The 11,465-nt window shown below is 35.5% G+C and overlaps 1 protein-coding gene, 1 long non-coding RNA gene and 1 pseudogene across 4 annotated transcripts; all 3 read right to left on the bottom strand.

Annotated features, from left to right (window-relative positions):
* Nucleotides 1-1,013: 1,013 nt before the first annotated feature.
* Nucleotides 1,014-4,650, bottom strand: LOC147506294 (uncharacterized). The gene is made up of 4 exons (XR_015193683.1): nt 2,163-4,650; nt 1,422-1,547; nt 1,173-1,330; nt 1,014-1,076 (listed from the first exon to the last, which is right to left on the bottom strand). It is a non-coding gene; the product is annotated as an uncharacterized LOC147506294 (long non-coding RNA).
* Nucleotides 4,651-5,518: 868 nt separating this feature from the next.
* LOC147506295 (uncharacterized) lies at nt 5,519-6,419 on the bottom strand (annotated as a pseudogene). Its single transcript, XR_015220783.1, has 4 exons — nt 6,315-6,419; nt 6,062-6,219; nt 5,895-5,965; nt 5,519-5,700 (listed from the first exon to the last, which is right to left on the bottom strand). The product of XR_015220783.1 is annotated as an uncharacterized LOC147506295 (transcript).
* Nucleotides 6,420-8,190: 1,771 nt separating this feature from the next.
* On the bottom strand, nt 8,191-11,387 carry LOC147506296 (uncharacterized). Of its 2 annotated transcripts, none has more exons than XM_086558519.1 (5): nt 11,111-11,387; nt 9,093-9,218; nt 8,844-9,001; nt 8,681-8,747; nt 8,191-8,483 (listed from the first exon to the last, which is right to left on the bottom strand). In XM_086558519.1, exons 2-5 carry the CDS (start codon nt 9,207-9,209, stop codon nt 8,385-8,387), a joined length of 441 nt encoding a protein of 146 aa, XP_086414645.1. In that variant the 5' UTR covers nt 9,210-9,218; nt 11,111-11,387; the 3' UTR covers nt 8,191-8,384. The 2 variants fall into 2 exon arrangements, with proteins under 2 accessions (XP_086414645.1, XP_086414644.1); XM_086558518.1 differs by having other exon boundaries at nt 9,084-9,218; nt 11,111-11,385.
* Between the last annotated feature and the right edge of the window lie 78 nt (nt 11,388-11,465).

Raw genomic sequence — 11,465 nt, forward strand, 5'->3', positions numbered from 1 at the left:
GTATAGGACTCTCTTAAACAAGGGATGTCCAGCCGCAAAGCCTTAGTTTAGTCTATGTAGGGGTGGATTGGGTGTTAGGGGTTTGAAGTTAGAATGTCTTATATGCAGTGGGGTGCCATAGAGCCTTAGTCTATGTATGGTTGTTTGTATAACTTGTAGCGTGAATATCTCACACTGCATCACACTTGCTTTGCAGATCAAAATAAATAAACAAAAGTTTAAATGCTCACTAGCCACTACTGAGTTATTTATACTTAGAACAATGTCCTAACAGTAATGTCAATCTGAATGTTAAACAACAGAACTTATTTGTTGATGTGATCACTTTCTTACACTTTTTACTTATCTAATTTCTGCACTTTGATGAGCTTTGAAATATAGCTTTATACAACACTAAAAAGTGACTAAGATAGTACGATGTATTTCCTTTTCCAAGGCTATGGGAGAACTTGTTGGGCAGAACATTTGAGATAGAAAACAGTTGGATAGTATAATCTACTCAGGATGTTTGAGACTCTGAGTTAACGCTATCTATAAATGGTTATTCAAATATTTTGAGAACAATCACAGCTAGGAGGTCTAACACTTCTACAAAAACATTAGTTGCTGGAACAAGGAGAGAAGTGAGCGCCAAATATAAGTGGTCAGGGGAAATTAACCAATACTTAGTCTTAAATAGTTGGGAACTAAAAACATTTAACTTATCCAATTACACATCTTTGAAAATGAGTTGAAATCTTGGTATCCTCTCTGGCGGAAAGGGGCAACTCACAATGAGTTTGCCCTTCATAACCCCTCTATATATTTCCTATAACAAAGTATGTACGTGAAGTTTAGAAATTCTTAGAATACATATACACACATACTACACAAAAGAAATAATCTGTTTGCTAAAGCACCCAGTAGCCACCAAATAGTAAGATACATGAGAATGATCATTGCACTCATTCTTAACTTACCCTAATCCCTAAACAGATTTCAATTTTCAATTTAAATTCAAATAACATACCTCAACAACATCAATGAAATCTTGCTTTCTTTGAAATGCACCTATCCACTTAGTATGATCTGTCGTCCTGAATATCAGTATCCCAAAAGTAACCAACCTTATTTTCATACAAAATCACATAATATATACAATATGGTAAAAGCAAAGATAAGAAAAAATTTACCCCGAGTCCATCTTCATATGATGTGCATTAAAGAAAAATATCGTAGATGGTAACAAAGTAATATCAAAATATTTCACATAAACTTGAACATCCTCCAAGTCAATATCCACCAATGCCACGCTAGCAAATTTCGATACTTCTCGTACCGATTTCTCAAGCTAGAATATTTCAAAACACAATCAAAATATCAAACGCAATAAGTATCCAAAAAACAAAAATGAAAGAGTAAATGAAACTCACAAAACTCACGATATCATCAAGTTGTAGACAAACGAGGTCGAGCGCTTTTCCGAAACGAAGAACGAGGACCTTATCAATAGTATCTCTAATCACCGAGTCCACTTCTTTTTTCTTCGTTAGTGTCATTTTTATTCTCTGAGAGAAAAACAAAAGAGTAATACTCGTCATACTACCTCTCCACACGGCTAATTTTTTCTAAAAAAAATTAGTACTCTCTCCACACCCCATTCTTTACTAGAATTACTGCATAGCAGTGGGGGAGTGAGCGTAGCAACTAGAAAGGGTAGGAGATGAGAGGAGGAGGGAAATGAAGGGAAGGGCGTAGAACAAAGAGAGTGAGAGGAGGAAGATGAAATGAGAAACATATGAAGAGAGAAACTATAAGGCGAGGGGCACAAACAGAGAACAGCTAAGAGTCATTTTACACCCTCTCCAAAAAATGCCACAAACTATGCGACATCTCAATATAAACCAAAGGTAAATATAAACAAAATAAAATAAAAATTTGCCAACCTGTTAACACACTCAAAATAGGACAAAGGCTAGTTGGACATATATAATAACAAATTGAGTGTTTCAAAGTACCCTAATAGTACCTGAATTCGATATAGATACCAAATTCTACTTCATAGCCCATACACTTCTTTTAACCTAACCTAAATGGCCTGCAACTAAGAATTGGTTTAACTAAGAATTAAGAAGGTGATAGTTGTGCTAGGCGCTATAAACACAAAGAAAAAAGCATCTTACATTTTATGCACATCGAAACATAGCTAAAGAGTCAATAGGGCACAATGGCAGCAGCTTTGGAGACTTCATCACTGTTGCATGGAACAAGCCTTGATTGGCTCAACTAAACTCCTTCAGGGAAAAAAAACCATCAATGCCTCATTGCAGGCCTTTGAAACAAACTGAAGCCTTCAACTCCTTCAGGAAAAAAAAAAAACCTCAATGCCTCATTGCAGGCCTTTGGAACAAACTGAAACCTTCAACTCCTTCAAAATTTAGAAGTGTTTCCCCCTTAATAAAGATTTCTAATTATACATTCTTTTTGTTGATAAATGAATTTGGATTGTAGGAATTTGAACTGCATCTGAACATTATTCCTAAATCAACACTCAATGACTTGCTCCATTTTCATAACCTATTATATCTTCCCTTTCTTCAACTTTTTGCGCAACAAACCTATCTCAGGCTTCTAGTCCCCCTTCCCTAAATATGTACTAGAACATAATACATCTATTCTCTCAAACTTGAGAATAGCTGTATACACACATATGGTCGAATTGTCAGATGCAACCTAAAACTGTACAACTGTTTAGGTTTTGAAAATCTTAGTGATTTTACAATTTGTGTAGAACAAAATATATCCAAATGTATAAGTGATCACAAGAACAGATTAACCTAAAACTGTACAACTGTTTAGGTTTTGAAAATCTTAGTGATTTTACAATTTGTGTAGAACAAAATATATCCAAATGTATAAGTGATCACAAGAACAGATTCATGCGCACTAAAAAGCACGAGGAAAATTATAATTAGTTATTAGTTTAAATGCTCACTAGTCTAATACATAGTTGGTGTAGGACTCTCTTAAAGAAGGGATGTCCAGCCGCAGAGCCTTAGTTTAGTCTATGTAGGGGTGGATTGGGTGTTAGAGGTTTGAAGTTTGAAGGTCTTATATGCAGGTGGGGTGCCATAGAGCCTTAGGCTATGTATGGTTGTTTGTATCACTTGTAGCGTGAATCTCTTACACTACATGACACTTGTTAAATAAATAAACAAAAGGTTAAATGCTCACTAGCCACTAGTGAGTTATTTCAACATAGAACAATGTCCTAACAGTAATGTCAATCTGAAATGTTAAACAGCAGAACTTATTTGTTAATGTGATCACTTATTTCTTACACTTTTAACTTATCTAATTTTCCCGGCAGCGCACAAAAACTTGATAGGAAATTAGTCGGTCTAAATTAATAGACTAATCTAACCCTAATTAAACCGCAAGCGCACAACTATCGTTGAAAATAGTTGCGGCAGACGGGTCGATCCCACAGGGACTGCTACTTAGAACAACTAAGTACTAACTGATTATTTATCCTAATTCGAACAATATTCTTTTTATGGAAAGTTGAATTACTACTCACTAAACTATTTAAACTACGAAAGCTATAAACAAAATAATTGGGTTTTATCAAATGGAGGGAATTCTAGGACTGTTGAATCCACCTTAGACTTCTGTTTATATTTCTAGGAGTAATTTTAATATTCTAGATTTTATACGAGTAGCACGAGGGAAAGGTAACCCTTGCTTTCTCGAAAATATAATCGTGACAACTCTTAACTAAATATGTATCTTCTAAAGTTTCGACACTACAGATCAAACTCAAAAAATTACTCGTCTGTTTATGGCACGAATAATATATAAATTTGATGTCAACAGTTAAAACAGGCTTAACTAATAGCAACGAATATCGAACTATAAAGCATGCGTGACATACTATATGAAAGATATAAGCTAGCTATCAATACATGAAACTAGAAGAATATAGCAATTTAAACTAACTGGAAATCATCGAAATTAATCCCAAAGAAAGACAAACATTAGCCTAAGGTTTCATCTGCCCTAGACTTGGAGTTTAGCTATACATAACAATGAATAGAAAAACGAAATTAATAGAAGAATTAATCATTGCAAAAACCGTAGTCTCGCGTTGAAGTCTTCTCCTCCAATTCGTTCTGTCCCCAAGCTTTAAGCCGCGTCCTAACTCGAGCTCCACTTTTCTGTCTTTCTCCGTTCTCTGTCTTGTGTTGTGGTCCGCCCCTTCTCCTTTGTTTCCCCTTGTATATATAGAGGTTTGGTTAGGTCCAATAGAGTTCGGTGGAACATATGTGAGTGATTCGGAACCGAATTGGAAACCAAAACATCGACCTGCTCACGTCTCTCATTATGAATTGGATACTGTTTTTCTACCAAAAAGGGAATTAGAAATAAGGGTTTAAGCCCATGGGTGATTAGAAGGTGCGGCTTTACTAAAATAGTGGTAGATTAGATATGGTGTGGGCTAATTTTTGTAAGGGGATTAGATGGGGTTTTGGGTTTGGTTCGTAAGAATCGGTCTCCTGCTCGTAAAGGAAGAGAACAAAGATGGAAAACATAAGGGGTGATCAGGTGGTGGTGGGAGTAGGTAGGCATCTGGTGGGATTGCTTCACAAGAGTTTTAAGTAGTAACTAGGTACTAGGCCGGTCCAAGAGAATCAAAGGCAAGGATAAAAAGAAACCTCGTGATACAAAGTTTAAAATATAGGTAAGGTTTAAGAAAATGGGCACATGGGTTTCTATTTGAGTGGGTCCAAAATACTAACATCTTAGACGTTGGCCCCTAGTTCACAAGTTTGTACTCTTCACGTGCATTTGACAATATTCCTATCCATAGTCTCTGGCCTTGTTTCTCTACTAATGATTAGGTGCTAAGGTACCAAGTCCAACCCAATAACGCCTCAATTCTCATTAGCAGACACGCAAACGGTATATTCCCAATATCATAGGGCACCTCCAATGAACTGAACACCCAATATTAGGAGCTCACACACTGATATCTTGAATCTCGCTAGTTTCGATACATTTAATCAAATTAACTCCAATTCCTGCACCATCATAAAAAATACGCTAACTAAATAAAACAAATAAAATAAACGGACTAACTAATATAAAATTGAGCATAAATATATAATATTTATGCGCTTATCATAATGTCAATCTGAAATGTTAAACAACAGAACTTATTTGTTGATGTGATCACTTATTTCTTACACTTTTAACTTATCTAATTTCCGCAGTTTGAGCTTGGAAATATTGCTTTATACAACACTAAAAAGTGAATAAGATAGTACAATGTATTTCCTTTTCCAAGGCTATGGGAGAACTTGTTGGGCGGAACATTTGAGATAGAAAACAGTTGGATAGCTAGTATAATCTACTCAGGATGTCTGAGACTCTGAGTTAATGCTATCTATAAATGGTTATTCAAATATTTTGAGAATAATCACCGCTAGGAGATCTAACACTTCTACAAAAACATTGGTTGCTTGAACAATGAGAGAAGTAAGCGCCTAATATAAGTGATCAAGGGAAATTAATCAATACTTAGTCTTACACAGTTGGGAACTAACAACATTTTACTTATCCAATTACACATCTTTGAAAATGAGTTGAAATCTTGGTATCCTCTCTGGCGGAAGGGGCAACTCACAATGAATTTGCCCTTCATAACCCTTCTATATATTTCTTGCAACAAAGCATGTGAAGTTTAGAAATTCTTAGAATACATATACACACATACTACGCAAAAGAAATAATCTGTTTGCTAAAGCACCCACTAGCCACCAAATAGTAAAATACATGAGAATGATCATTGCACTCATTCCTAACTTACCCTAAGCACTAAACATATTTCAATTTTCAATTTAAATTCAAATAACATTCCTCAACAACATCAATGAAATCTTGCTTTCTTTGAAATGCACCTATCCACTTAGTATGATCTGCCGTCCTGAATATCAGTATCCCAAAAGTAACCAACCTTATTTTCATACAAAATCACATAATATATACATTATGGTTAAAGCAAAGATAAGAAAAAATTTACCCCGAGTCCATCTTCATATGATGTGCATTAAAGAAAAATATCGTAGACGGTAACAAAGTAATATCAAAATATTTCACATAAACTTGAACATCCTCCTAGTCAATATCCACCAATGCCACGCTAGCAAATTTTGATACTTCTCGTACCGATTTATCAAGCTAGTATATCTCAAAACACAATCAAAATATCAAACGTAATAAGTATCCAAAACAGAAAAATAAAAGAGTAAATGAAACTCACGATATCATCAAGCTGTTTGACAAACGAGGTCGGACGCTTTTCCGAAACGAAGGATGAGGACCTTATCAATAGTATCTCTAATCACCGAGTCCACTTCTTTTTTCTACGTTAGCGTCATTTTTATTCTTTGAGAGAAAAACAGAAGAGTAATACTCGTCATACTCTCTCTCCACACGGCTAATTTTTTCTAAAAAAAATTAGTACTCTCTCCTCACCCAATTCTTTACTATAATTACTGCATAGCAGTGGGTAAGTGAGCATAGCAACTAGCAAGGGTAGGAGATGAGAGGAGGACGGAAATGAAGAGAAAGGCAGAGAACAAAGAGAGTGAGAGGAGGAAGATGAAATGAGAAGCATATGAAGAGAGAAACTATAGGGGCACAGAAAAAACAACAGCCAAGAGTTATTTTACACCCTCTCCAAAAAAAAAGCCACAAACTATGCGACTTCTCAATATAAACCAAAAGAAAATATAAACAAAATAAAATAAAAATCTGCCAACTTGTTAACACACTCAAAATAGGACAAAGGCTAGTTGGACATATATAATAACAAATTGAGTGTTACAAAGTACCCTAATAGTACCTAAATTCGATATAGATACCAAATCCTAACCTAAATGGCTTGGAACTAAGACATGTTTTAACTAAGAATTAAGAAGGTGATAGAGTGCTAGCAGCTATAAACACAAAGAAAAATGCATCTTATATTTTATGCATAGCGGAACATAGCTAAAGAGTCAATATGGCATAATAGCAGCAACTTTGGAGACTTCATCACTATTGCAAGGAACAAGCCTTGATTGGCTCAACTAAACTCCTTCAGGAAAAGAAAAACCTCAATGCCTCATTGCAGGCCTTTGGAACAAACTGAAGCCTTGAACTCCTTTAAAATTTAGAAGTGTTTCTCCCTTAATAAAGATTTCTAATTATACATTCTTTTTGTTGATAAATGAATTTGGATTGTAGAAATTTGAACTGCATCTGAACATTATTCCAAAATCCAACACTCAGTGACTTGCTCCATTTTCATAACCTATTTTATCTTCCCTTATCTTCAACTTTTGGCGCATCGAAGCTATCTCAGGCTTCTAGTCCCCCTTCCCTGAATATGTACTAGAACATAATACATCTATTCTCTCAAACTTTAGAATAGATGTATGAGTCACACATATGGTCGAACTGTCAGATGCAACCTAAAACTGCACAATTGTTTAGGTTTTGAAAATCTGAGTGATTATTCAATTTATGCAAAACAAAATATATCTAAATGTATAAGTGATCACAAGCACAGATTCATGCGCACTAAAAAGCACGAGGAAAATTGGTATTAGTTATTAGTTTAAATACTCACTACTCTGATATATAGTCGATATAAGACTCTCTTAAAGAAGGGATGTCAAGCCGCAAAGCCTTAGTTTAGTCTATGTAGGGGTGGATTGGGTGTTAGGGGTTTGAAGTTAGAAGGTCTTATAGGTAGGTGGGGTGCCATAGAGCCTTAGTCTACGTATGGTTGTTTGTAGCACTTGTAGCGTGAATCTCTCACTCTACATCACACTTGTTTTGCAGATCAAAATAAATAAACAAAAGTTTAAATGCTCACTAGCCACTACTGAGTTATTTCAACTTAGAACAATGTCCTAACAGTAATGTCAATCTGAAATGTTAAACAACAAAAACTTATTTGTTGATGTAATCACTTTCTTACACTTTTTACTTATCTAATTTTTGCACTTTGATGATCTTGGAAATATAGCTTTATACAACACTAAAAAGTGACTAAGATAGTACGATGTATTTCCTTTTCCAAGGCTATGGGAGAACTTGTTAGGCAGAACATTTGAGATAGAAAACAGTTGGATAGTATAATCTACTTAGGATGTCTGAGACTCTGAGTTAACGCTATCTATAAATGGTTATTCAAATATTTTGAGAACAATCACAGCTAGGAGGTCTAACACTTCTACAAAAACATTGGTTGCTTGAACAATGAGAGAAGTAAGCGCCAAATATAAGTGATCAAGGGAAATTAATCAATACTTAGTCTTACACAGTTGGGAACTAACAACATTTCACTTATCCAATTACACATCTTTGAAAATAAGTTGAAATCTTGGTATCCTCTCTGGCGGAAGGGGGCAACTCACAATGAGTTTGCCCTTCATAGCCCCTCTATATATTGCCTGCAACAAAGTATGTGAAGTTTAGAAATTCTTAGAATACATATACACACATACTACGCAAAAGAAATAAGCTGTTTGCTAAAGCACCCAGTAGCCACCAAATAGTAAGATACATGAGAATGATCATTGCACTCATTCCTAACTTACCCTAATCCCTAAACAGATTTCAATTTTCAATTTAAATTCAAATAACATACCTCAACAACATCAATGAAATCTTGCTTTCTTTGAAATGCACCTATCCACTTAGTATGATCTGCCGTCCTGAATATCAGTATCCCAAAAGTAACCAACCTTATTTTCATACAAAATCACATAATATATACAATATGGTAAAAGCAAAGATAAGAAAAAATTTACCCCGAGTCCATCTTCATATGATGTGCATTAAAGAAAAATATCGTAGATGGTAACAAAGTAATATCAAAATATTTCACATAAACTTGAACGTCCTCCGAGTCAATATCCACCAATGCCACGCTAGCAAATTTCGATACTTCTCGTACCGATTTTTCAAGCTAGTATATTTCAAAACACAATCAAATTATCAAACGTAATAAGTATCCAAAAAAGAAAAATGAAAGAGTAAACGAAACTCACAAAACTCACGATATCATCAAGCTGTAGACAAACGAGGTCGGACGCTTTTCCGAAACGAAGAACGAGGACCTTATCAATAGTATCTCTAATCACCGAGTCCACTTCTTTTTTCTTCGTTAGTGTCATTTTTAGTCTCTGAGAGAAAAACAAAAAAGTAATACTCGTCATACTCTCTCTCCACACGACTAATTTTTTCTAAAAAAATTTAGTACTCTCTCCACACCCAATTCTTTACTAGAATTACTGCATTAGCAGTGGGGAAGTGAGCATAGCAACTTGCAAGGGTAGGAGATGAGAGGAGGAGGGAAATGAAGAAAAGGACGGAGAACAAAGAGAGTGAGAGGAGGAAGATGAAATGAGAAGCATATGAAGAGAGAAACTATAGGGGGAGGTGCACAGACAGACAACAGCTAAGAGTCAATTTACACCCTCTCCAAAAAAAAGCCATAAACTATGCGACTTCTCAATATAAACCAAAGGTAAATATAAACAAAATAAAATAAAAATCTGCCAACCTGTTAACACACTCAAAATAGGACAAAGGCTAGCTGGACATAATAACAAATTGAGTGTTTCAAAGTACCCTAATAGTACCTAAATTTGATATAGATACCAAATCCTACTTCATAGCCCATACACTTCTTTTAACCTAACCTAAATGGCCTGCAACTAAGACATGTTTTAACTAAGAATTAAGAAGGTGATAGTTGTGCTAGCAGCTATAAACACAAAGAAAAAAGCATCTTACATTTTATGCACAGCGAAATATAGCTAAAGAGTCAATAAGGAACAATAGCGCCAACTTTGGAGACTTTATCACTGTTGCAAGGAACAAGCCTTGATTGGCTCAACTAAACTCCTTAAGGAAAAAAAAAAAACTCAATGCCTCATTGCAGGCCTTTGGAACAAACTGAAGCCTTCAACTCCTTCAGGAAAAAAAATCCTCAATGCCTCATTGCAGGCCTTTGGAACAAACTGAAGCCTTGAACTCTTTCAAAATTTAGAAGTGTTTCTCCCTTAATAAAGATTTCTAATTATACATTCTTTTTGTTGATAAATGAATTTGGATCGTAGGAATTTGAACTGCATCTGAACATTATTCCTAAATCCAACACTCAATGACTTGCTTCATTTTCATAACCTATTTTATCTTCCCTTATCTTCAACTTTTGGCGCATCAAACCTATCTCAGGCTTGTAGTCCCTCTTCCCTGAATATGTACTAGAACATAATACATCTATTCTCTCAAACTTCAGAAGGAGTAGTAGTAAGATGTCGAAGCATCTCAGCAGAAGCATAGAACTCAATTGACTCAGAACGCACAACTTGCACCAATGAATTCCATACACAAACATCTGGGCAGTTACCTTGGCTTGCCATCTCTTCCAACCACAACACAACTTCATAACTCCTACCCTCGGAACACAACAGATGGCCAATATCCGTGCCCCAACATCTTTTCAAAAACTTTACAAGCTTCCACAAATCTCTTTGTCGGCCACACAACCCACCTGCTTAGCCATCTTGTCCAGGTATCTAATCCCAGACATAGACTTCCCTTCATCACAGAGGCCCTTCACCATTATTTTATAAGTGTACACAAGCTTTGTCAGTTCATATGTTTCTAAAGGCTGCACTTTATTGGCTCCTCTGAAAGCATAAGGTATTTATTTTTTTCCGTATAGGTAATTGCCTATAGCACACAGCTCCCATCTAAATTACTAAATTGAAGGTATGCAAAATTGCAGATTGCATTCCTATAAGTAAGACCACCTTAATGTTACACAGAATATCATATCCATGGAAGTTTAGACAAATAACTTCCATTATAGGTGGAGGACCGACTGTTATTTAAAAAACAAAGAAAGCTTACCACTTGCAGAGTCAAACGAAACCAAAAAATCCAGTTTTGCTCAGTTTATAATCTAACAAAGTTAGTATTTAATTCAAATGAATAAAGAATGGGGGGTAAAAGGGAAACCCCAAAAAATAATGGAACAAAAAGCAATGGAAAAGTTACTGATTACCTTTAGCAATAGAAAGTAGAAACCAAACGAGAAGGAGACCAATTCGGAACGTAAACCCAGGAGTTGTGGGGTTGGTCACACAATTTCCAGTGAGAAAGAAACCGATTCAATTCGCGCACGTTGGGGTTAGCATGGGCAGCATTCTCAACAATGGTGAGTGGTAGGAGAGAAATTAGAGAGAAGGAAAATGAACCGAGAGAGAGAGCACTGAGAAGGAGAGAAATTGTGCGAGAGAGTGTTTTTGGAAAAACGATGTGGCTATTTGATTTTTTGTATACATGAAACATACCATATTGATACAGCCAAGCAACTTATCCACATAAGCGAGTTTGTTTTAGTTTTTTTGTTAGACATA

This window comes from Coptis chinensis, chromosome 4 (genome assembly GCF_015680905.1).
Source record: "Coptis chinensis isolate HL-2020 chromosome 4, ASM1568090v1, whole genome shotgun sequence".
Classification (NCBI taxonomy): Eukaryota; Viridiplantae; Streptophyta; class Magnoliopsida; order Ranunculales; family Ranunculaceae; genus Coptis; species Coptis chinensis.